This window comes from Aquarana catesbeiana, linkage group LG01 (genome assembly GCF_042186555.1).
Source record: "Aquarana catesbeiana isolate 2022-GZ linkage group LG01, ASM4218655v1, whole genome shotgun sequence".
NCBI lineage: Eukaryota > Metazoa > Chordata > Amphibia > Anura > Ranidae > Aquarana > Aquarana catesbeiana.
Window position 1 is genome coordinate 836,770,504 of NC_133324.1, and position 25,977 is coordinate 836,796,480.

General features: G+C 42.1%; 1 protein-coding gene across 1 annotated transcript in view; it reads left to right on the forward strand.

Moving 5' to 3' along the window:
- SMIM14 (small integral membrane protein 14) overlaps positions 1-25,977 on the forward strand; it is a 71,331-nt gene that overhangs the window by 6,793 nt on the left and 38,561 nt on the right. The window contains exons 2-3 of the mRNA XM_073608644.1: positions 16,272-16,382; positions 20,243-20,291. Coding sequence (XP_073464745.1) covers positions 16,308-16,382; positions 20,243-20,291 — 124 coding nt within the window. The 5' untranslated portion in view covers positions 16,272-16,307. The remainder of the gene's footprint in view (positions 1-16,271; positions 16,383-20,242; positions 20,292-25,977) is intronic.

The following is a 25,977-nucleotide window of genomic DNA, read 5'->3' on the forward strand; positions in this document are numbered from 1 at the left end:
ATCGGATGGCCACGCCCCATGGCTATATAAGAGATGCCAGCCAGTGGGCGACAACACAACGGAGGAAGACAGCCACAGAAGAAGAGCGGCATTTTTTTACAATTTTTTGCAGGTAACTGGCAGCAGCGGAGAAGATGGCTTGGAGCTATTTTTTAATAAAGGATTTGTCAAAAACTGGCTCTTGGGTTTTTTATTTTTTTTTTTACATTTCACTGCTTTTTGTGGTGAATGGGTAGGCATATAATGTACCCATTCACATGGGGGGGGGGGGGGGGGGGGGGGGGGATTTGGAGCTTTTTCAGATTCCAATAAGCTCCCACCCACAAATGCAGACTCCAACAACCACTGGCCAGGGTTGTCAGAAAGAAGCCTTTGGGGGGGGCACTCGCTCGTCCCTTTCCTGACCTGCCAGGCTGCATACTCGGATAAGAGCCTGGTATGGATTTTGGAGAGGGGGGGGGGTCCCCTCCAAATCCATACTTATTTATTTTTATTGTGGGTTTTTTTTTTTTTTTTTTTTGTATTTGTTTTCGTTTTTGTTTTTGTTTTGTACATTCAGCTGTCAGCGGAGAACCCAGCTGACAGCTGATGACTCATCCGTTGTTAAGGACGCGGCGGCCTGCTTCCTGCCCCCCTCCTTGGCAACCAGCTATATACAGTGTTTTAAACCGAAAAATTAACACAAAACACATCAAAAATCGTATAACAAAGCAAACACAACACTTGCATTTCTGGTGCAATTCAATTGAAGTCTATTACATGCAAAACGCAGTAAAAAAAAGTCCCTGACCCTTTTAGAAATGCACCGGCACAAAACGCATTGATGTGAACAAGTACCATGGGAAACAATGTTAACCACCTAAGGACCGGGCCAATTTTTCCGACTCGGTGTTTACATGTTAAATCTTCTTTTTTTTTTTTTTTTTTTTTTTTTATATTGTGAAAGAGAATGTTACGCCAAAGTAAACTGATACCAAACATGTCACGCTTGAAAATTGCGCCCTCTCGTGGAATGGCGACAAACTTTTACCCTTAAAAAATTCTCCATAGGTGATGTTTAAAAATTTCTACAGGTTCCCAGTTTGAGTTAGGGGAGCTCTAGGGCTAGAATAATTGTTCTCGCTCTAACAATTGCGGCGATACCGCATTGAACCGCATTTTTATATGCGGGCGCTACTCACGTATGCGTTCGCTTCTGCGCTCAAGCTCGGCAGGGCGCTTTAATTTTTTTTTTTTTTTTTTTTTTTTTGACTGTCTTTCCTTTTCTTTTAAAAAAAAAAAAATGTAAACATCTCTTGTAATAGAAAAAAAAGCATGATAGGACCTCTTAAGTTTGAGATCTGGGGTCAAAAAGACCTCAGATTTCATATTTACACTAAGGTTGGGTTCACACAGGCATTAAAAGCAGGTGTTTGACAGGCGTTAAAAAGGCCTATGCACAAGATACAATAGACAGCACATAGTGCTGTTCACACTAAGTTTTAGCGTCGCGTCGCTTCAAAATTGAAGCTTCAAAGTCTAGTTAGGCAGCCTTTCAACGCCTCCCATTCAAGTCCATGGTGTAATGCCTCGCAAATGCTCTGGCAGGCAGTTGCAGGGTGTTAAGATTCGTTCATTTACTGTAATGGAATAGGCATTTGTGGAGCAGTTTTTAACGCTCGTCAAACTCTTCAAAACTGCCCATAGGGCGTTTGGGGAGCATTTTTAACTCCTCGTTAATGCTTGTAAAGCTCCTATCTAATGCCCATACTAAAGCTCTTTGATGCCTGGCTGACGCCCATACAAACGCTATAGGAGCGTTTAGAAATTTAGCCAAGTTTGAACAAGCCCTTAAATGCAATTAAAAAAACATAATTTAACCACTTTAATGCTGGGCATTTTCACCCCCTTCCTGCCCAGGCCAATTTTCAGTTTTCAGCGCTGTAACATTTTGAATGATAATTGCGCGGTCATGCGACGTTGTACCCAAATTAAATTTTTATCTTTTCTTTTGGTGGTATTTGATCACCTTTGCGGTTTTTATTTTTTGTGATATAAACAAAAAGAGCGACAAGTTTGAAAACACAATACTTTTTACTATAATATCCCAAATTTAAAAAAAAAGAAAAAAAAAAGTTTTCCTCAGTTTAGGCTGATATATATTCTTCTACATATTTTTGGTAAAAAAAAATCGCAATAAGCGTATATTGATTGCTTTGCGCAAAAGTTATAGCCCCTACAAAATGGGGGATAGATATATGGCTTTTTTTTTTTTTTTTTTTTTCTTCTCTAGTAATGGCGGGGATCTGATTTTTATTGTGACTGTGACATTGCGGCGGACATTTTGAACACCTTTGACACTGTTTTGGGACTATTTACATTTTATACAGTAATCAGTGCATATTTATAGCACCGATTGCTGTATAAATGTCACTGGCAGGGAAGAAGTTAACACAAGGAGGCTATCAAGGGGTTAAATGTGTTACCTAGGGAGTGATTCTAACTGGGGGGGTGGGACTGACTAGGGGAAGGAGACCGATCGGTGTTCCTAATATACTAAGAACACATGATCTGTCTTCTCTCCCCGACAGGACGTGGATCTGTGTGTTTACACACACAGATCCACATACCTGCTCTGTCACGAGCGATCACGAGTGCCCGGCGGTCGCAAAGTCAAACTCTTCAAAGTTGCCCATGGCGATCGCGAGTGCCTGGTCGCTGCCAAGTCGGACACTTCAAAACTGCCCATAGGGAATTCATCACCCCCCCCCCCCCATACCACCGGTAAGCAGAGGACGCCATATGACACCCGCCCAGGATAGGAGATCCCCTCTGCAGACGTCATGACAATGGGCGGGTAGTGAAGTGGTAAGAGCATTGGGCCAGTCAATGCTATGGAGCCGAGTGGGGGCCATCTTCCCCCTCACTCGGCAGCCAGCTAAACAGGGGAGAGGATGCGATTGTCTCCGCCGCTACCGGCGGACACCACCGGATTGCGGCGGGAGGGGGGGTGGCCCTCTCCCACCCCCGATTTAAAGTGGTCTCATGTTGAATCGGCCGCAGAGACAACTTTTCTCTAAAAGAGAAAAGTGCCAGCTGAAGAGCATACTGGGGTTATGGTAGCTATATGCTGCCATAACACTGATAATCCTCTTCAAAGTGCCAACATGGACTGTGCAGAAATGCACTAAACGACAAAATGCACTAAAAACATAGGTGTGAACCTAGGGTTATGCCTCGTCCTGGGAGATGTTCGGAGCGGCCGGGTGAGCTGATAGTACCTGCAGTTGGTGGAGCTGGGAGGAGATGCTCCTGGAAAATATATATTATATTGTACTATACACACAACACTTTTTTACAATATATTTTTTTTTTTTTTTTTTTTTTTTACATAGGAAAGAAGTTGTCCTCATCTGTTTCTTCAAGTAAAGTTGGGCATCCCACAATCTTATCCAAGTTGTTTTCCCCTATAAATGACTTTGACTTTTTTTTTGCTTTGGGCCCGCTGGGGGCTGCACAGTCTTGTGTAAACACTCCCTCTTAGTTGGGCTGTGTTTGCATAGTAGTAACCCCATTCATCCCTATGGGAATGCCATCGATTGATGGCCTAAATAGGAAATCTATGATGCAACCATGCACTAGCCTGGGGAAATTATGTGAAGAGGCTGCGGAGTACTCGGCAACCCCCTTAGTGCAGGTGTCTATGGATCAAGGCTGGGTAATAGAGGAATTATCTAGGGAGAGGGAATTGCATTTTAAGGGCTAATGCGCACTGCAGCTCAAAAAAAAAAAAAAAAAAGCTACTTTTATTTCAGCTTGAAGAAGCTTGTGCTTTTTTTGTGCTCTTGTGCACATTTTTTATTGAGCTTCTTCAAGCTCCTTTTTTGAGCATAAGCGTGTTGGTTTGTTTATTTATTTTTACCACTATATAAACCAGTCTGGAACAAAGGTTTTTTTTTTTTGAGCTCTTTGGGGCACTAGCTCCTCTCCAAAATGCGAGTTGGGGGGTAGGGGTTTGCCTGTAGGAGCATATGCCTGAAACCGCCTGAAAAAGCCATAGTGTGCATGGAAACATTGGTTAACATGGAGAGAGTTTCCAGGCAGAAAAAATAAGAGCTCAAATGCCTGTAGGAGCCACTTCTTTGAGCTGCCGTGTGCATGAGCCCTTAGGGTTTAAGAGTAATTGTTCTAAAAGTACATTTAGGCCTCATACACGCGGACGTTTTAAAAAAACTGGCTGTAAAGCTAGTAACACCTGGAAAAAAGCAGCGTTAAAAATGCAATTTTATTAGCGTCTTGATTTGGGGGTCAATGCGCATTTAACGTCGTTTGTAAGCGTTAACGCTAAGGTGCGTTTAAAAAATTTAAAAAAAAAAAAATCCCTCTGCTATTTTCCATTCCCAAATTACCCACATAAACAGATTTACAGCTTAAAAACGCTGACACTAAAAAAACATCGGTATAGCGCTAATGCGCGTTTTTGAGCTTTTACGGCATCAAAACAGCCCTAGCGCTGGAGCCTCAGAACGCGCTGGTCCTTTGTTTTTTTTTCTGGAGCTTAGAAATGACCATGCCTGTTACAGCTCAAAAACACCATGGTGTGTATGAGCCCATTAAATAACATGGAGTGGCGTTCTTAAGCAGCAAAAAAAAGCTCAAAAAATCCACCGTTAAAACGTCCGTGTGTATGAGGCCGCTTTAAATAAATTATATGATTGTAGCACAATTGTATGTTGGAATCCATTCGTAGCTCAGTTTTTTTATTTTTTTTTTATTTTTATTTTTATTTTTTTTATTTTTTCCTGGCTTTGGACTTTTAAGATTTATTGTAATGTCAATGTTTAAAAATTCAGTGAATATCAATTCTATCATAACAGGGATGATGCACTGTAATCTGCAGAGGAAATTCTTCGCAATGGTAAACTTTCTCCATGGTAAAGTAGAATTCTTGTAGGGAGATCAGCTGTGAGGTGTGTCTCTTCATTGCTGTAAGTTAGTCATATGAGATGACATTAACCTTGGCCAGTTGGTTGTTTGTTTTATTACAATGACTGGTTCATCCACGTATCCATTCCTCATTGGGAGAACCTGTTATATCTGCTCAGGAGTTTGCTTGTAATGTTCTACTGCAGTTGAGGGATCGTCTTAAAGGAATCTTTTTAATACTTTTTTTGTTGTATAAAACTATAACAAACCCACTGTATAGGGTGGTGTGTAATCTGTATGGGGCACTCTGCCATACTAATGTGCCTGCTGTAAACTTGATGAGTTGATTACTAGTTTGCCTTGAGAGACGATTGCAGATTCTACAATTCTTCTCTTCAATGTTTTTGAGCAATTGGTATACATGCTGCTTGAAAGATTTTGGTCTTCTGTTCTTACTCCTTCTCCCTCCCTCTCCCCTTGTGTTGTTGTTTTTTTTGTTTTTTTGTTTTTGTTTTTGTTTTTTTTGTTTTTGTTTTTTGCTTGCTGCTGTGATCCAACTTTGTTATGGTGGCTGCATTTGTTCTCCCTGGTCCCACTGTATGTAGGAACATAGCCACCCACAGTCACTCACTCCGAGACAGTGTTGCCAACCATCAGTATTTTTACTGGCAGCCAGTAAAAAACAGGCAGTTTTCTCCTGCCAGTAAATGCCAGTAAAAAAAAAGGTTGCCAGTAAAAATATTGCTGTGACGCTCGGCCCAGAGCCAGCCAAGACTATACGAGTGCCTGTTACATTGTGTTCGGGTGGCTCTGGTGGAGGCGGTGCCTGAGCATGTCCTGGGATGTCATGGTGCAAGGGAGTCAAGCAGAGCGGCCAGAGCCTTGTTTGTGGGTCTGTGCAATGGGAGCAAGGCAGGCCAGGAGCGGGACCATCAGTGCTGTTTGGACTGGAGGGACCACCTGGCTTGGAGACAGACTGTCACTGTGACTCAGGAGGGGACGTGTCCTGTCGGTAATCTGTAGTGCTGCACTCAGTGTCATTGTGAGAGTCAATTTCATGTGTGTGCGCCCATTCTAATTTCTTGCCCTCCTGAGTCCTGTCCCTGAGCTACTTACTTACTATATCGAAAATAAAATAAGAAATATGTTTTTTGTCTTATTATCTACCTTAAATCACACTGCTAATCACATACTTGTTTGTAGCCTAAATAGTGAAATTTGTACTTTAAAACTGTAATTTTGGAAATGCCAGTAAAAACGTGGCTGTGCCAGTAAATTTTGGGTGTTGTGCCAGTAAATTTCAATCTGTTAGGTTGGCAACACTGCTCCGAGAGGGACTGTGGACTATGGAATTTGTAGTGTACACAGAGAAGTGCACATGACCCCAACAAATGGGTAGCGGCTCGTTACAACAAACTGAAGAGTGTAGGAAAAACGAGAGGTTTGGGGGCTCATTAAGGATGTTAAAAGGAGGCAGAAATGCACAGTATGAAATGATGTAATGAAAAACAGATTACAGGGCTTTAGCTTTTATTTTTATTATTATTTTATTATTTTTATTATTTATTTTTGTTATATTTTATTTTAGTGTTTGGATTATTGTGGATGATGAGGAATATCATTTGTGTCGCGCTATGGGAGCACTAGGACATAAGAGCGCTGTATGTGACCTGGAGGAAAAAAGATTTATCCTGAATATAAGGAAAGGGTTCTTTACCATAAGGCTGCATTCATATCTAGCCATCATGTGAACCCACTTATCATTTTCACCTGGCACTCATAGGGTAGCCTAATAATTTGAATGGGCTGCCACAAACACACAGAAGAAGCTCCTGCACATTTTTGGGTGTACAACTTTGCATAAATTTTTTTTTTTTTTTTTTTAAACATGTTTTTGGTGCATTTGTCATGTGTTTGGGGTGCCATTAACAATGAATGGCTCTGCAAGCACAACACCCATTTTTGCGTGTTCTGTGAATGGAGCTTGAAAGATGTGGAACTCTAGAATAGTCTTCTAGTTCTTGCAGACTGTTTCATGAAAGGGATTAGATCTCTTTTAAAAAATGCACAAAATATAAATAGAAAATGTTTGAGTTTTATACCTTGCAGACTTTATTAAAATCCTTTTTACTGGCAAAAATAAAAAGAAAAGGTTTGAGAAATAACATTGTAAATCGTTGATCTTTCTAGGGGCACATGTGGCCCGAATCCAGCCCCCCAGGTCATTTGATGTGGGCCTCACATCCAGGGCTCCTCTACTCCTGCACTCTGTAGATATATAGTCTTACAGATACAACTAGCCCTTTCAAGGCAACCATGATACTGACGCAGCCCTTGATGAAACCGAGTTTTACACCCCTGAGCGGTTCACACTGATGCGGAACCAGTGCGATTTCAACGCCGGTTCCCGCATCACACCTCTCCTCCAGGCAATACACACTGCTTTCTGCGACCTGCGGCGGGTGTCGTTACATTTTTAATGTGGGGAAAAACTAGTCCCTGCGCTTTTTTCTGTGCGAATCTAATGCGAGTTGCCATATGCCATACAGTCGTATGGGTGAACTCGCATCTCCCAGACATTGCATGTGATCATTGGTGCGAATATTTATTTATTTTTATGTATGACAGGGGGGAATGGTCGCTGTCTTTGGGGGGGGGGGTGGGGGGGGTTTGTGCGAGGTAGAAGGAAATCGATTATCTTCCTTCTTTCCCTCCAGTTCCCCCGAGATTCTCTCTTCACTCCCTGATTCCCCACCTCCTGAGCTGGTGAATCGGGGAGGGTGAATTCTGACACAGATCGCCAGTGAAGTACTGAGATCGCAGCTTCATAAACTGGCTGTTTCCGTGTCGGACGTGTGTAGACATGATCCGGGGAGAACATGTGCTCCCCCTGATCATCTGTTTCATGAACCGTTAATGGACTGAGATCAGCGGCAAACCTCAGGATCACTGCTGTTCAGTTTCATAAACAGACCTACGTTGGTAAGGATATTTTCTTGTAGTTCTCTGGTTAGTGTTGGAGGCCATGATGCTCATAGTAGCAAAGCAGTATGTTTATAAAACATTTGTTGGACAAATGTCAGAAAAAATAATGCAGCCAGGAGGAAATATTCTCATATTGTCTGTAATAGATTCATTTCTGTATTGTTAGCTCCATCTAGCGGCCAAAATGTGGTATAGTTTTCTGAAATGCCTCAATGAGAAAATATACTGCATTTTAGCCACTAAATGGAGCTCGCTATACAGGATTTAATCTTGTACAAAAAATATTGGGCACTTTTGTTCAGGTTGCAGGAATGCTTCTAATAATCATCCACCAATTTAAAAAAAGGCCCCTTTAGTGTTTGAGTTAACTATCAAGTAAACTCTTATAATTTCAATGTGTTACTTTGCATTGATGTGGGCTGCCCACTTATTTTAAATGGGTTAGAACATTTTTCTTGCTGTATGTGTCCCAGGTGGAGAGATTTCTCCTCTCTTCCTGCCCTGTTGATTTGTGGTCATTGTGTCTGGGTAAGTAACCTAATGACCCAACAAAGACCCAGTAAGCTGTAGGAGCCCAATATATGTTCTAACCCTTCCCTACTGTATCCAAGAATGGTTGTTGGAGTTGACTATAAATCAGAACTCCAGGCAGAGGAATTTGTTAAAATTTTCATGGTGAAAACATTATCTCTGTATGGCATATTGGGATCTATTGTTCAAAATCTTCACTTTCAATCATGTCTGATTTTACAGCTGTCACTATTTCGTCTTGCTGCGGATATTAGAGCTGAATCTCTCATACAGGAAAGGTGTGTGTGTGTGTGTGTCTCCCTGTCTCCTGGGGGCCGGGTTGTGGATGGCTTTGCAAGTTATTGTTAGTATCTTGAATGTAATTAGTTGAGTGGCAGCCAATGGAGGGATTGGCAGAAGGGTATAGCAGACACTGAGCAGTTTGTAAGGTGGATAAGCCTGGCAGCAGTGTTCATGATGGACTGAAGTGGGGATAGCCTATTTGGAGGTAAGCCAATAAGGAGGGAGTTGCAGTAGTCGAGGGAAGAGATGGCTAGGGAGTGGATTAGAAGCTTTGTGGTGACATTTGTCAGGAAGGGGCTTATCTTGAGATGTTGTGGAGGTTGAGGTGGCCAATTTTGGATTACGATAGGATGTGGGGCCGAAAGGTTAGTTCGGAGTTCAGGATAACATCTAGAACCTTGGCGTGGGGATCAAGTTGATAGTTGAGCCGTTGATATTGACAGAGAAATCAGGGGAAGTGGCAATTAGGGAAGGAAATATCATGAGCTCGGTTTTGAATAGGTTGTGTTTGAGGAAGTGATGTGACATCCAGATATGTCTGTTAGTAAGTTGCTTATGCGTGAGAAGACAGATGGAGAGATCTGGGGGGTGGAGAGATAGATTTGGGTGTCATCAGTGTAGAGCTGATATTGAAAGCCATGGGAGGCAATCAACTGACCCAGGGAGGTGGTGTAGATTGAGAAAAGGAGAGGTCCAAGAACAGAACCTTGGAGAACCCTGACTGAGGAAGGAAGAAGAGAGGAAGAAGTAGAGTTGTGGCACTGAAGAAGCGGTGGGGTAGGATGAAAACCATCAGAGTACAGTCACGGAGACCAAAGGAGTGGAGTTTTGGAGGAGGAGGGGGTGGTCCACTGTGTCAAAGGCAGCAGAAGTCCAGGAGAAGTAGTACAGAATAGTGACCGTTGGTTTTAGCCGTTAGTAGGGCATTTGTGAGTTTGTAAGAAGAGCAGTTTCCGTGGAGTGAGGGAGAAATCTGGACTGAAGGGGATCAAAAAGTTCATGGTCAGATGGTCAGTTGTAGATCAGTCTTTCAAGAAGTTTGGAGGAGAAGGCGAGTAAGGAGATGGGTCGTAGGTTAAGATTGGTGGGGTCCATTGAGGGCTTTTTAAGTATGGGGGTGACTAGAGCATGTCTTTGGAATGTTTGGGAAGATGGCACAAGGAGAGGAAGAGGTTAAAAATATGAGTTGGAGGATGAGCGTAGCATTTGCGAGGGAACAGAATCCCAGGGGGCAGGTGGTTAGATGGGTGTTAGATAAAAGTTTAGCAATCTTGTTAATAGTAGCAGGGTTGAATAAGGGAAGTAATGATTGTATCTGTGGTCATGGGGTGTTGAGTGGGGGAGGTTTCTGCGTATTTGAAATCTCCTCCATCATTTGTATCAATCTTATTTTTGACGTGATTGGTGATCTCCTGGGCAGTGAGTGAATTAGAGTGTGGAGGACAGAGTAGAGTGTTTTTAGGTAGAGAAGAGCTGACGTGGTCTGGATGAGAAGGTGTTGATGAGTGTGATAAAATAGGTCTGTTTGGCAGTGCGGCAGCAGGAATAGTATTTTAGGAGGGCAGACTTCTATTGTTTAAAGTCTTCCTGGAACTTTGTCTTATGCCACAGCGCTCAAGAGCACAGCTACGTTTTCTGAGACTTCTGGTGTCTGTTTGCCAGGGTTGTAGCGGTCAGGGCCTGATTTTGCATGTAGTGATGGGGGCAAGCTTGTCTAGAGAGGAAGACAGTGAGCTGTTGTAGATGGAAGTGGGTAGGTTGGGGCAGGACAGGGGTGAGATTTTAACATGGAAGTGATCAGTAGCAGAGTAGAGAAGGGTTAAGGTGGCAAAGGTTTCTACGGGTAACTGTTAGGTGGTTGGAGGGAGAGGAGGTGGAAGACGGGGAGAGAGCAAAACTAATAATGTGGTGATCAGAGAGTGGGAGAGGATTGTTGGAGAGGTTGGATGGAATGCATAGATGGGAGAAGACAAGGTCAAGGGTGTTGTCGTTGGAGCAAGTATGAGCCTGTGTCCATTGCTTCAGGTCAAGAGATGAGGTTAGACTGAAAAGTTTAGAAGTAATAGTAGTGTTAACAGGTATGTTGAAGTCACTGAGAATAATTGTGGAGATTTCAGAAGAGAAAGTAGGGTGGCCAGGCAGTGAAGTCATCAAGGAAGACAAGAAAAAAAAGTTGCGCTTAGTAGTGTGATATAGGCAACAAATACTTGCCTTAAAACCTCGTACCGGAATATAAGCAGTAATCAATATACAATGAATAAGTGATAATCAATGTTGTAAAACAAATTAAAAAACATAGATGATTTCCGTAAAGTCAGTGCACAATGAACAGTGATTGATTAAAGTCCATATATTATGTATGGCAAAAAAAAGGGAAAAAAAGGACCAAAAAGCAAAATATCCCCAAGTGACAGGTGAAAAAAATATATAATAATAATCTTGCTGCAGTGAATGGGGTGCGTAGATGAAACCTCCACTCCATTTCAGATGTCCGTGTCTGGTGGGGAGCTCCTCCAGGACGTCACATTGCTGGAGCCAAGATACATCATATCCATCCTGCTGCGGTCTGTGGAGAGGGTTCCTGTGGACTGGATGACACCCAGTGCCTGTCTCTGATCCCTGGCTGGGGTTACAGCCGTCCGCCCAGTGAGGTCTCCTATAATTAAGGGACCAACGATCTCTGGTAAGAGGCAGCAGTTTTTCTGAAGGTGGAGGTTTCATCTACGCACCCCATTCACTGCAGCAAGATTATTATTATATATTTTTTTCACCTGTCACTTGGGGATATTTTGCTTTTTGGTCCTTTTTTTTTTTTTCCTCTTTTTTTGTATGTGGTTTTTTGCCATACATAATATATGGACTTTAATCAATCACTGTTCATTGTGCACTGACTTTACGGACATCATCTATGTTTTTTAATTTGTTTTACAACAATGATTATCACTTATTCATTGTATATTGATTACTGCTTATATTCCGGTACGAGGTTTTAAGGCAAGTATTTGTTGCCTATATCACACTACTAAGCGTGACTTTTTTTTCTTGTCTATTTGAGTGTGCTGTATAACACTTTAGTCGCAGCTCATATATTTTTATGATTGTTAGCGCAGTATTTTATTATTTTCAAGTCATCAAGGAAGGTTGATACTGGTCCAGGGGACCGGTAGATGACAGCAATTCTTAGAGATATATGAGGGAATGCAATCTGCCTCAAAAGAGGAGAGTGTCAGAGGGAGGTGGGTGAAGTACATGATAGGTGCTGCATGGGGGCTAGTAGGATTCCCACTCCACCCCCCTTCCGTCCACTTGGTCTGGGGGAGTGAGTCCAGAGAAGGCCCCCATGGGATATCTATATCTATATCTATATCTATCTCTCATAAAAGTGAGTACACCCTTTACAATTTTGATAATTTATATTTTCATGTGACAACACTGAAGAAATGACACTTTGCTACAATGTAAAGTAGTGAGTGTACAGCTTGTATAATAGTGTAAATTTGCTGTCCCCTCAAAATAACTTAACACACAGCTATTAATGTCTAAACCGCTGACAACAAAAGTGAGTACACCCCTAAGTGAAAATATCCAAATTGGGCACAAAGTGTCAATATTGTGTGGGGCCACCATTATTTTCCAGCACTGCCTTAATCTTCTTGGGCATGGAGTTCACCAAAGCTTCACAGGTTGTCACTGAAGTCCTCTTCCACTCCTCCATGACGATATCACAGAGCTGGTGGATGTTGGAGACCTTGCGCTCCTCCACCTTCCGTTTGAGGATGCCCCACAGATGCCCAGTAGGGTTTAGGTCTGGAGACATGCTTAGCCAGTCCATCACCTTTTACTCTCAACTTCTTTAATAAGGCAGTGGTCGTCTTGGTGGTGTGTTTGGGGTCGTTATGTTGGAATACTGCCCTGTGGCCCAGTCTCCGAAGGGAGGGGATCATGCTCTGCTTCAGTATTTTAGAGTACATGTTGACATTCATGGTTCCCTCAATGAACTGTAGCTCCCCAGTGCCAGCAGCACTCGTGCAGCCCCAGACTATGACACTTCCACCACCATTCTTGGCTGTAGGCAAGACACACTTGTTGTGACGGGAGTCACTTTGGGCGGGGGGCTTGTGGAACCCAGGTTACCTGGTAGAGCATTGGAAGCTCCTTGTCCAGCTTCCCCAGCCCCTCCTATGTGTAAGTCACCCTGTGTCTATTAGGGGCACAGGGTGACTGAGAACCCCAGTCTGACCTCAAGAATATATGAAGATAAAGTTCACCATTCATCAGAGACCATTGCTAGGTGGCTTGAGGTGGGGTGGTGGTTGCTATGTGTTTGTTAGGTGTGGCTGTATCCCATTGTTCTAGTATCTGTCTGCCTTGGGAGCAACCTATTATGGGATGTATATGTCTGTGGATAAGCTAGGGGAGGGGGGGGGGGGGGAATTCCTCCAACAGCTAACTGCTGCTTGGACAGTCTGCTATTGACAAGTTTGAATATCTGTCTGCCCTTGTTCAAATAGACTGTTCATGTTCAGCAGCCAAAAATGAGTACTGCCTAGTTGTTGGAATACAGTGGAACCTCGGTTTGCGAGTAACGCGGTTACGAGTGGTTCGCAAACCAAGCACTGTATTTCTAAAATTCCTAACTCAGTTTGCGAGTGTTTTCCGCAAACCGAGCAGGATTCAGGCCAAAAGCGTTGTGCAGTACCGCTTTTGGCCTGAGGTGGGGGGCGCCGGTGCCGAGCAGAGCGAAAGTCACCGTTCGGAAATGCACGGAAAGGCCCGAGGACAGTTCGGCTGACCTCGACAAACCTCGGAAAGGCTCGTGAACGGAGTCTTTCCGAGGTTTGCCGAGGTCCAACGAAGTGTCCCTCGGGCCTTTTCGGCCGTTTCCGAGGCTCTCCGGCGCCCCCCGCCTCTGGCCGAATGCGGTATTGCATCCCATTGAAGTCAATGTGGAACAAATTATTTTCGTTTCCATTGACTTCAATGGGAAAACTCGCTTTGATATGTGAGTACATTGGATTACGAGCATACTCCTGGAACGGATTATGCTCGTAATCCGAGGTTCCACTGTATCTGATATCTATATTGATACTGGGAGGAAGCGATTATATGACGGAAGCACTCAAGCAGAGTGTGGGAAGTGATTGACACTTGTCTTTGCACTCCTCACCTGGTTGCTGCCACACATGTGACCCCATCTGAACCAAATAAGTGTATCTTGGTCTCATCAGACCACAGGACATGGTTCCAGTAATCCATGTCCTTAGTCTGCTTGTCTTCAGCAAACTGTTTGCGGGCTTTCTTGTGCATCATTTTTAGAAGAGGCTTCCTTCTGGAATGACAGCCATGCAGACCAATTTGATGCAGTGTGCTGCATATGGTCTGAGCACTGACAGGCTGAACCCCCCCCCCCCCCCCACCCCTTCAACCTGTGCAGCAATGCTGGCAACGCTGATACATAGGGCTGAAACAACTAATTGATTATCAAAATAGTTGTTAACTATTTTGATAATAGAATAATCAGCCAGCCGATTAGTCAGCCTGCATACAGAATGCATAATTTGTTTATATATCAGTGCAGCACACATACAGCTCAGTACACCATCCATACATGTCAGTAAGTGCCTGAGATAATGTGAATGTGTGGAGAGCAATGCCTCATAGGACATGTAGTCCTGGGCAGGAAGTGAGTGCTTCTAAAGTCAGAAGTTTTTTACCTTGTTATAGGGGCACTGTATATTACACATTGCAGCTTGCTATTGGGGCACTCTGAGGGCAGGAGGAGCCAGAAGTGTCAGTGGGGGACCCCAGAAGAGGAGAGTCAGGGCTGTTTGTTTAAAAAAACAAAGAAAACTTTAAAGACTCTGTGCAGGGAAGATCAGAATCTGAACGTAGAGAAGGAGGAGGCTGATAGACTGGAGGTAATAGAAGGCATTACAAATACATTTAAACTGAACTTTTACTGGTATTATGTTTAAAATGATCATATCCATAAAATGAGTCTCAGCTTTTAGTACTACTTTAATATAAAAGATTTATATCTCTCTTCCACCCTTCATATAGCTTCATGTCTGACTCCTACTTAAAAGGTAGATATATATATTTAATTAGCATTTTTTTAATCTGCACAACAACAAATTGGCCAAAAAAAGCATAAAGGCACAAAACTCACAGCAAAACGCACTGCAGAAATGGATCAAAAGCAAACTGCATAGGTGTGAACAGAGCCTTATGCTGGTCATACACATATTGATTTTCAGACCAGAATATTCATACAAAAAATCTTTGTACATTCACTGAATAAAAGAGAATGTCATTTGAAAATTTCACTTGCTTTTTAACATTCAGTTTTAAAATATATGTATATTTCTGAACGAAAACCAGCATATAATATATTAGTTCTGTCTGAAAATTGGCAAAACAGTCTTAAATTTTTTTTTTTTTCTTTACGTAAGAAATTTGATCTGAGTGAGATGATTTTGACCAGATTCAACCTCTAATAGTATATACAGTATATCTCTTCTGTCTGTTCTTCTCAGAGTGGATTAGAGTTTTTGCTCCCTAACCAAATAGTTGGTTATTTTTATTTACCACTGCATAGAGATATTTAGGAAAAAATTGCCTTTTTTAACTTTACATATTACCGTAACTAAATTATACATCACACTTTTAAGGTTATTGTTTGATTAATCGAAACAATAATCGGCCAACTAATCGATTTATGAAAATAATCGTTAGTTGCAGCCCTACTCATACTTCTATTTCCCAAAGACAACCTCTGGATATGACGCTGAGCACTCAACTTCTTTGGTTGTCCATGACGAGGCCTGTTCTGAGTGGAACCTGTCCTGTTAAACCACTGTATGGTCTTGGCCACCGTGCTACAGCTCGGCTTTAGGGTCTTGGCAATCTTCTTATAGCCTAGGCTATCTTTATGTAGAACAACATTTGTTTTTTTTTTCAGATCCTCAGAGAGTTCTTTGCCATGAGGTGCCATGTTGAACTTCCAGTGACCAGTATGAGAGAGTGAGAGCGATAACACCAAATTTAACACACCTGCTCCTCATTCACACCTGAGACCTTGTAACACTAATGAGTTACATGACGCTGGGGAGGGAAAATGGCTAACTGGTCCCAATTTGGACATTTTCACTCAGTTTTGTTGCCAGCGGTTTAGACATTAATGGCTGTGTTGAGTTATTTTGAGGGGACAGCAAATTTACACTGTTATACAAGCTGTACACTCACTACTTTATATTGTAGCAAAGTGTAATTTCTTCAGTGTTGTCACATGAAAAGATATAATAAAATATTTACAAAAATTTGAGGGATGTACTAGCATTTGTGAGAAGCTATATGTATATGTGTGTATCTCTATCTGTGCTCCAATGGGGAGGCACACCCATTCTGTTTTGTTTTTGGTCACCGTACAGAAAGTGATGGGAAAAATCCAAATATTTGAGTTGTCATGGGAACAAGAGGCTCTTTACAGTGCCTTTTTTTAATTTCGTTTCTTTTGTGTGTGTTCTCCATTTATGACCAGAAGCTGTATTTTTTTTTCCTTTACCTAGATTACTATACATATATGAACATTGAATACAGTGAACATGGCAGAGGGCAATTTTGATCCCTGTGAATGCATCTGCTCCCATAACTATGCAATGCGAAGACTGATTTCTCTGGTACGTATTTCTCAGGCTGATTTTGTTGTCCTGGTTGATTTCCTACAGCTTTATACACCATGTACGGTATGGTAAGTGATAATGTGTTTTTGCTGCTTCAGATTACTTGAAGTCTTCAGGATTCCTACACTGTCAGTGCCTAGGCATTAGTCTATGACTTCTTAACCACTTGAAGACCAAGCCTTTTCTGGCCATTTTTGTTTACAAGTGTAAATCCATATTTTTTGCTAAAAAAAATTGCTTATAACCCCCAAACATTATACACTATATTGTCTAAAGTTTCGGGACGTCTGCCTAGAACTTTAATGACATCCCAGTCTTAGTTCAATATTGAGTTGGCCCGCCCTTTGCAGCTATAACAGTTTCAACTCTTCTGGGAAGGCTGTCCACAAGGTTTAGGAGTGTGTCTATGGGAATGTTTGACCATTTTTCCAGAAGCACATTTGGGAGGTCAGGCGCTGATGTGGACGAGAAGGCCTGGCTCTCAGTCTCCACTCTAATTCATCCTAAAAATGTTCTATCAGGTTGAGATCAGGACTCTGTGCAGGCCAGTAAAGTTCCTCCAACCCAAACTCGCTCATCCATGTGTTTATGGACCTTGCTTTGTGCACTGGTGCGCAGTCATGTTGGAATAGAAAGGGGCCACCCCCAAACTGTTCCCACAAAGTTGGGAGGATGAAATTGTCCAAAATGTCTTGGTATCCTGACACCTTAAGAGTTCCCTTCACTGGAACTAAGGGGACAAGCTCAACACCTGAAAAACAACCCCACACCATAATGCCCCTCCACCAAATGATTTTGACCAGTGTACAAAGCAAAGTCTATAGACATGGATGAGCGAGTTTGGGGTGGAGGAACTTGACTGGCCTGCAAAGAGTCCTGACCTCAACCCGATAGAACACCTTTGTAATGAATTGGAGCACAGACTGCAAGCCAGTTTTTTTTTTTTTTTTTTTTTTTTTTTTTTTTACATTTGTTTGCAGACACCCTAGGTAGTACAATGGCAATTGTTGCAATTTTTTGTCACACAGTATTTGTGCAGCGGTTTTTCAAAGGCAGTTTTTTGTAAAAAAATTAAGTACAATATACAAAACACAATATATATACCCCAATTGTTTTGTAAAATATGAAAGATAACGTTACACTGAGTAAATGATTCCCTAACATGTCATGCTTTAAAATTGTGCACGCTCGTGGATTGTGTCCTGATTATTTAACATGTGATTGCTTAATTCTGAACAGAGCTACATCCCCAGTTATAAGAGGGTGTGCACACGTATGCAACCACATTATTTTCGTTTTTTTATTTTTACTTCCCTCAATATTTCATTTTTTTTTTTTTTTTTAAATCTTTTTTTTTCAGTTGAGTTGTACAGTTTATAGGTCACATTAACCACTTGCTTGCTGGGCACCAACCCCCCCCCCCCCCCCTCCTGCCCAGACCAATTTTCAGCTTTCAGCGCTGTCACTCTTTGAATGACAATTGCGCGGTCATACAACACTGTACCCAAATTAAATTTTTATCATTTTTTTCCCACAAATAGAGTTTTCTTTTGGTGGTATTTGATCACCTCTGGGTTTTTTATTTTTTGTTGAAAAAATTAAAGACCGATTTAAAAAAAAAAAAAAAAAATACAAAACTGTTTTTTATATTTTTTTTTAATAAATTTTGCAAACGGGTAATTTTTCTCCTTCATTGATGTACGCTAATGAGGCTGCACTGGTGGGCACTGATGAGGCGGCACTGGTGGGGATTGATGGGTGGCATTGATCGGCACTGGTAGGCGACACTGATAGGCAGCACTGCTAGGTGGCACTGATTGGCACCACTGGTGGGCATTGATGGGTGGCACTCGTGGGCACGAATTGGGTGGCACTGATTGGTGGGCACATATGAGGCGGCTTCGCCTCTCCCTGCTCGGGACTGATGTCCCTTCAACAGAAGCCAGTGATCGGTTGTTTTTTCTCCTCACGCTGTCAGCGTGAGAAGAAAAAAAACTGTTACCGATCCTCTGTTTAGATCACGTGATCGGCTGTCATTGGCTGACAGCCTATCACGTGGTAAGGGGTCGGGATCAACCCCTTACTCCGAACTGTGATCACCCGAGTCTCATTGACTCACGGGTGATCAGTGCGCGGCCCGCACGGGTGTGATCAGCTTTGAAAGGGGAGAACGTCAATAGACGTCCTCCCGGCAGAGCAGATCCGCGCTGTAGCCGTCATTCAGCTATCGCACGGATCTGAAGTGGTTAAAGGAAAAAGTTTTGAAATTTATTTACCCTTGTCATATATTTCATTTTTTTATATAACGGGAGTGGGTAGACTTTTTTTTTTTTTTTTTTTTTATATATTCCCTGTACGTATTGTAGATGGCAAGTGGGTAGTAGGGTGTAAGCAGAGCTGCTGACTGAATGCCCTGAATGTCACCTTTTTGCAGGGACTATTAGTCACATGACGTTTTTAGTATTTATTTTTTTGTTAAAGGATAACTACTTTCGGAGAAAATAGTTGGTGTGTGGGGTTTTTTTTTTTTTTTTTTTTTTAATACTGGGAGACCGCCCCATAAAAGTCTGTAGGGACTAACTGTATAGGTTCAGCAAGAAGATTCAACTAGAGGGTCTGAAAATATTGAAGGCTGCAGCAGTCAGATTACTGTCTGGGAGGGGGGGGGGGTGAAATTGGGCCAAAACCTTGTTCCCTTTTTTTTTTTTTTTTCTCTAGTGTCAGTGGAACAGAAATAAAGGGGAAATTTTCCAATGAAGACCCCTTTTCCAACGAGTCTGACCCAGCCACTTTCCAAAGGATTATGCTGTGATGTGTATTGGGTAACGCCATCAGCCAAGGCTTCTCAGGGAGGGGGGATATGGATGATCATTACATTACATTACATTACATATTTTATCTAATCACTATTGTTTTCTTCCCTGAAAAGCCAGTGACTGCAGTGTGCCTCCCCTACCTCTGACCTTATCAATGACATAACCATTTATATTTTTTTTTAAAAGGATGTAAAATTAGGAGGCCTAAAGGGTATCTCTGAAACACTCACAGAAGCAATTAATACCATATGTAAAAGAAATCCTTTAGTTGAATGTGCTTCTTATTAGACGCACAATATAGAAGAACAATAACCATTGTTTTGTAGACGAAAAGAAGGCCTGTCTTGGACTAGTCGGTGTGAATTCCAGCTAACAAGCTAGCAGATATAGTTCAGTTCAGCACTGAGCCCCGCACATCAGAATTTAGAGCTTGTTCACACCATGCGCAGAGGTATGCATTTTTCAAATATTTTCCTCTACAAGGACTCAAGGAAAGTTGTTTTCTGTGTGTCCTGTTCAAACCACAATGTTGGTGTCATGCAAGTTTTTTTGTTTTTTTTGATATGCATATGATACCAGTGTTGTGGTTTGAACAGGGCACATAGAAATCAATTGCTTTCTTTGTACCCTTTCAGAGACAGGTGCATAAAAACTTATGTTTCTGCACATGGTGTGAACAAGCCCATAGAAAATGACCATCAGAATTTGGTAGCAGAAGGGTGAATTGTAGTCTTAAGTGTCAGTTTATTGCAGCAGCTCACAAAAATGGGTAAAAGCTAACATTATTTAAGGTTGTCAGCAAATATACTGTAAAACCCAGCTCTCCTTTTGGATGTGATCTTGGTTTTTCGGGTACATTTGCTAGCTTCTGTCCTACATTAGGCTTCTAAGAATGAGATTTTGCCCCATATTGAAAATTTTCTCATAATTTAATGGAATGAGTGTCCTAGCCACGTGACGTTACATTTATCTACAGATGATTTAACAAAGCTTCTGCAATAACTTATTTTACTGCAACTTTTTTTTTTTTTTTTTTTACAGCTTAGGCAGTCTCAGTCTTATTGCACAGACACAGAATGCTTGCAAGAAAGTAAGTATAAATGTTTTCTGTTGTGTATTTTAGCATTATTATAGTTTTATAGCTCAATTTATTTTCTTAGGCGCTTTATTAAAATACTTAAAATCTTTCAAATCCTGTTTGATTCACCTAAAGTGAACTTTGTGCTTTGCCCAGACAGGGCAAAGCAACAGGTTCTCTTTAATTCCCCACAGTAGCACAAAGTACATATTTTTGCTCCCCTATTGCTCTGTTCAGCTGCCCATAGCAGAAGACCCTGACATGTTTTTCAGGAGTCCCTTATATTGACATTTGTCCCCATATGACAGCACTGTTTTTTTTTAGTGATTGGCCTAGAACTATCTCACATGAAGTACGGTAAGTCACAAGCTCCTTCCGTATCTGGAATTATTGGTATTTTCTTTGCTCCTGGTGGCTGAACAGAGTGGCAGTGGCGTTCTCTGGTATGTGCTTCTGGAAAGGACGCCCTCTTTTGTACCTTTTGCAACACATTAGTATTGTACAGTCAGGTCCATAAATATTGGGACATTGACACAATTTTAATCTTTTTGGCTCTATACACCACCACAATGGATTTGAAATGAAACTAACAAGATGTGGTTTAACTGCAGACTTTCAGCTTTAATTTGAGGGTTTTTACATCGAATCAGGTGAACGGTGTAGGAATTACAACAGTTTGTATATGTGCCTCCCACTTTTTAAGGGACCAAAAGTAAGGGGACAGTTGACTGCTCAGCTGTTCCATGGCCAGGTGTGTGTTATTCCCTCATTATCCCATTTACAGGGAGCAGATAAAAGGTCCAGAGTTCATTTCAAGTGTGCTATTTGCATATGGAATCTGTTGCTGTCAACTCTCAATATGAGATCCAAAGAGCTGTCACTATCAGTGAAGCAAGCCATCATTAGGCTGAAAAAACAAAACCAACCCATCAGAGAGATGGCATAAACATTAGGTGTAGCCAAATCAACTGTTTGGAACATCCTTTAAAAAAGAACGCACTGGTGAGCTCAGCAACACCAAAAGACCCGGAAGACCACGGAAAACTGTGGTGGATGACCGAAGAATTCTTTCCCTGGTGTAGAAAGCACCCTTCACAACAGTTGGCCAGATCAAGAACACTCTCCAAGAGGTAGGTGTATGTGTGTCAAAGTCAACAATCAAGAGAAGACTTCACCAGAGTGAATACAGAGGGTTCACCACAAGATGTAAACCATTGGTGAGCCTCAAACAGGAAGGCCAAATTCGAGTTTGCCAAACAACATCTAAAAAAGCCTTCACAGTTCTGGAACAACATCCTATGGACAGATGAGACCAAGATCAACTTGTACAAGAGTGATGGGAAGAGAAGAGTATGGAGAAGGAAAGGAACTGCTCATGATCCAAAGCATACCACCTCATCAGTGAAGCATGGTGGTGGTAGTGTCATGGCGTGGGCATGTATGGCTTCCAATGGAACTGGTTCTCTTGTATTTATTGATGATGTGACTGCTGACAAAAGCAGCAGGATGAATTCTGAAGTGTTTCGGGCAATATTATCTGCTCATATTCAGCAAAATGCTTCAGAACTCATTGGACGGCACTTCACAGTGCAGATGGACAATGACCCGAAGCATACTGCGAAAGCAACCAAAGAGTTTTTTTAAGGGAAAGAAGTGGAATGTTATGCAATGGCCAAGTCAATCACCTAACCTGAATCCGATTGAGCATGCATTTCACTTGCTGAAGACAAACTGAAGGGAAAATGCCCCAAGAACAAGCAGGAACTGAAGACAGTTGCAGTAGAGGCCTGGCAGAGCATCACCAGGGATGAAACCCAGCGCCTGGTAATGTCTATGCGTTCCAGACTTCAGGCTGTAATTGACTGCAAAGGATTTGCAACCAAGTATTAAAAAGTGAAAGTTTGATGGATGATTGTTGATCTGTCCCATTACTTTTGGTCCCTTAAAAAGTGGGAGGGATGTATACAAACTGTTGTAATTCCTACACCGTTCACCTGATTTGGATGTAAATACCCTCGAATTAAAGCTGAAAGTCTGCAGTTAAAGCACATCTTGTTTGTTTCACTTGTACAAACTGCTTTTACAAATCAAAATTTGATCATGTAGTGTGGCTTTACATGGTCTGATCTGAACTTTATCAGTGATTAGTGCAAGAATTTTATTATTCAGGACTTCCCAAGGGTGAGTTAACAATTCTCTTGACTGTGATATGTTTTCTGGCACTCGACAATAGTGGCTTCACTGCTCCCCCTGAATCGTATTCTCCTGGCATCTAGTTGGGAGTCTAGAGGCATTTCCTCTTTTTTTTGTCAGATCATATATGGTGTAGTTGGTCTTTCATGAACTCCAAAGTCTAGCATGTTCGAAACAAGAATACTAACTTGGTCATATAGAATATACCAGTCTAATTTTTGTCTTTTTATCTGGAGCTAACCTAAAGGGTGTTTACAGCGTATACATTTATATGTGTATATATGTTCTCCAGGACTGCTCACCACCTTTTTTTTTTTTTTTTTTTTTTTTTTTTTTTGTGACATGCATTCAAAAGTAGCAATATATCCTCTAGAGCAGTGGTCATCAACCCTGTCCTCGGGGCCCACTAACAGGCCAGGTTTCATGTATTACCTTGGGGAGATGCAGACTAGAATACTGCAATCACTGAGTAGCAAATGATATCACCTGTGATGTATTTCAGTTATCTTGCAAACCTGGCCTGTTAGTGGGCCCTGTGGACAGGGTTGATGACCACTGCTCTAGAGCAGTGGTTCTCAACCCTGTCCTCAAGTACCCCCAACAGAACATGTTAGCAGGTTTTCCTTTTATCTTGCATAGGTGCATTAAATCAGAGTCAATGACTTGGTGTTTTGGACAGCTAATTTATCTAAGAGAAATTCCCAAAACATGGCTTGTTGTGGGTACTTGAGGACAGGGTTGAGAACCACTGCTCTAGAGCAGCCTTTTTCAATCAGGGTGCCTAGAAGTTTCTTCAGGTGTGCCTTGACAAAATGCCTGAAAATGGATCAAAAATTGTATACAAGCCAGCAGGTGGATCAAGCCAGCCCTTTAGGTATACAAAGCCACAGTTTTTCATTATGCACCATTACGACTAGATACTGACATCCTAACAACCAATGATGTCATCAGTTGATGAGGATGTCTGTTCTGTTGCCTCCACAACATCCTTGTTTGACCCTCCTGTTCCCCTCTCCATCAGCACTGGCGTCACATTAGCTGACTGATGGAAAGAAATTGAGGGAGAAGAGAACTTTGGAATACTAGTCAGTACCAGTGTGCAAAAGTATATTTGCTTTGGAAGAATAAATCGCCTCTAGCATTGGGTGTCCTATATGTGGGGATGTTGCTGCATTATGAAAAACAGTTGGAACAGTTTTTACATTTTAGAATGGGGTGTCTTGAGGCAGCCCATAATTTTAAAGGGTGCCTTGACTGAAAAAAGGTTGAGAAACACTTCTGGAGGGCTATCCAAATTCAAAACGGTGCAGTTGTGTGACCATGTCTATAGAGAAGGCAATTACAAAAGAGGAGTATTGGACTGGAGAACTTTAATAGAAAGGGTCGTCCGCTGATTTAGCAGGACAGCGCACCACAGTCTGTGCAGTAAATAGGGCAGGCCTGGACAAATCTCAGATCTGGTACCATGCTGAAAAATTTAGGAGCCAGCAAACTACAGCTGCCCACCATGGTGATCAGTAATTCCCAATGTTATTTTACTGACATAAATTCACAAATACAAGTGTGTGTGTGTGTGCGCGCTTATGTATATGACTATATAAATAAAACCAACAAATCCTGGTTGCCATTGCCCCTACAGACAGTACTGATCCATATGCCCTCTCACTTTTCACAGTACTGACTCGCATGCTTTTGCTCTCCCAGTACTGACCCAATTGTTTTCTTAGTCTCATGGTACTGGCCTGTGTGCTGTCTCACAATACTGAACTATATACTCTCACAGTGCTGACCCATATGCTTTCTTACATAATAAAAACACAGCAAGGAAGAGACAATTGTGACTATGGAAATATGCAAAAAATAAATCCGATGGTGGTCTTAAAAAAAAAAAAAAAAAAAAAAATCTCTTTCCTGGTTCAGTGTAATTGCTGAACACTCCCAAAGCACACCATTAGTAGTATTAAGCAGCCCATTCATTAATTAGTGTTCTTTGTTCAACCAATGAGCTGAACGAAAAAACTGCCTCAATTCTGCCATTCATATATTTGATGTGGACGGGAGTCTTCCCCACTATCGGAATACAGTGAGGCGTTGCAGGCTATAGAAAACCCAACTCTGTACAACCTCAGTGCCCATACATGGATTGCAAATTCAGCCGGTCCCTGCTGAAGTAGCCGAATTTCGATCCATGTAGGCTGGCTTTACAGATTACTATAGACCAAACTCCTGTTTTTACAAAATTTCAAAAAAGGAAAAATGAAGCTTTGTCCCCAAGAAAGAATGTTTATCTGTATAAAGAGATGAGTTAACACCGCTCCAGGCAGCTATCCCATAATCGCGCCTACCCTGCTGGCGGAAGTACAGGTGCTGGATCTGCACCCGATTAGAAAAACAAAGAATTGCTGGGTAGTCACACTCCGTTGCAACACCTTCATTGAAATCAATTAAAATCAACATGGTTACAAAGATCAGAGGTGCAGGAACAAAAATAACTGATCCATTTCACATCACTAGTGGGTAATCATAACTTTTATTTTTTGTGCTATAAACGAAAAACAACTATTTTGAAAAAATAACTTTTTTTTTTTTTTTTTTATTTTCTGCTCTAAAACCCATCCCAATAAAAAAATGTAAAAAATCTAATTTCATCATCAATTTAGGACAATATGTATTCTGCTACATATTTTTGGTTAAAAAAAATCCCAATAAGTGTATATTGATTGGTTTGCACAAAACTTATAGCGTCTACAAACTATGGGATATATATTTATGGAATTTAATAAATGTATGTATATGTGTCCCGCTATAAGCCACTGATCGCTGCTATGACTAGTTAAATTTTTCCCTTTACGTCATTCAGGACAGCCACTATTGAGAGATAGTCTCCTCCTCTTCCTGTAGGAAACACTGCGCCAGCCCATAAAACTCTCACTTCCCTTGCCAGACCTCAGTTAATAGTGTTTCCTCTGGAGGGGAGACACTGCAGAGAACCAGGCTGATACAGTCAGGGAGATTGTGGCCTTTCTCAAAACATCCCCAGGGGAGCAGGGGCTTCCAGCAATGGATGGCGGTACATACCCGCAAACAGCAGCCACCCCTTCCTTGTCAAGCGTGGCATCAGGCTGTGGGGGCCTCCTATCGCGTCCACAGGGCTGCAGCAAGGAGGACACTCTGCTCTCCCTGTACGCTGTACAGGCCGCATTTTTTTGTTTGGAATGGGCCGGACGACGGGCGACGTCATTTCCGGCGGAGGGTGGACGTCTACCTTTAAAACGCGACTTCCGGTTCTGGGTCGCGGTACTGATAGGGGGCCAGGCTCAGGCTGGAGGAGTCGGTTTACACGTGCAGACAGTGTGAGACTCTACACAGGCAACCACCTGCAGTCATGTCTGAGGCAGATGCTGCAACTCATACGGACGTTATCTCCAGCCTTCCGAAGGTAAGAGTTCCCTAGGGAGGGGTCCTCTACCTAGGATTGTCCGTCCCCCCCCCACCCCCCCCACCC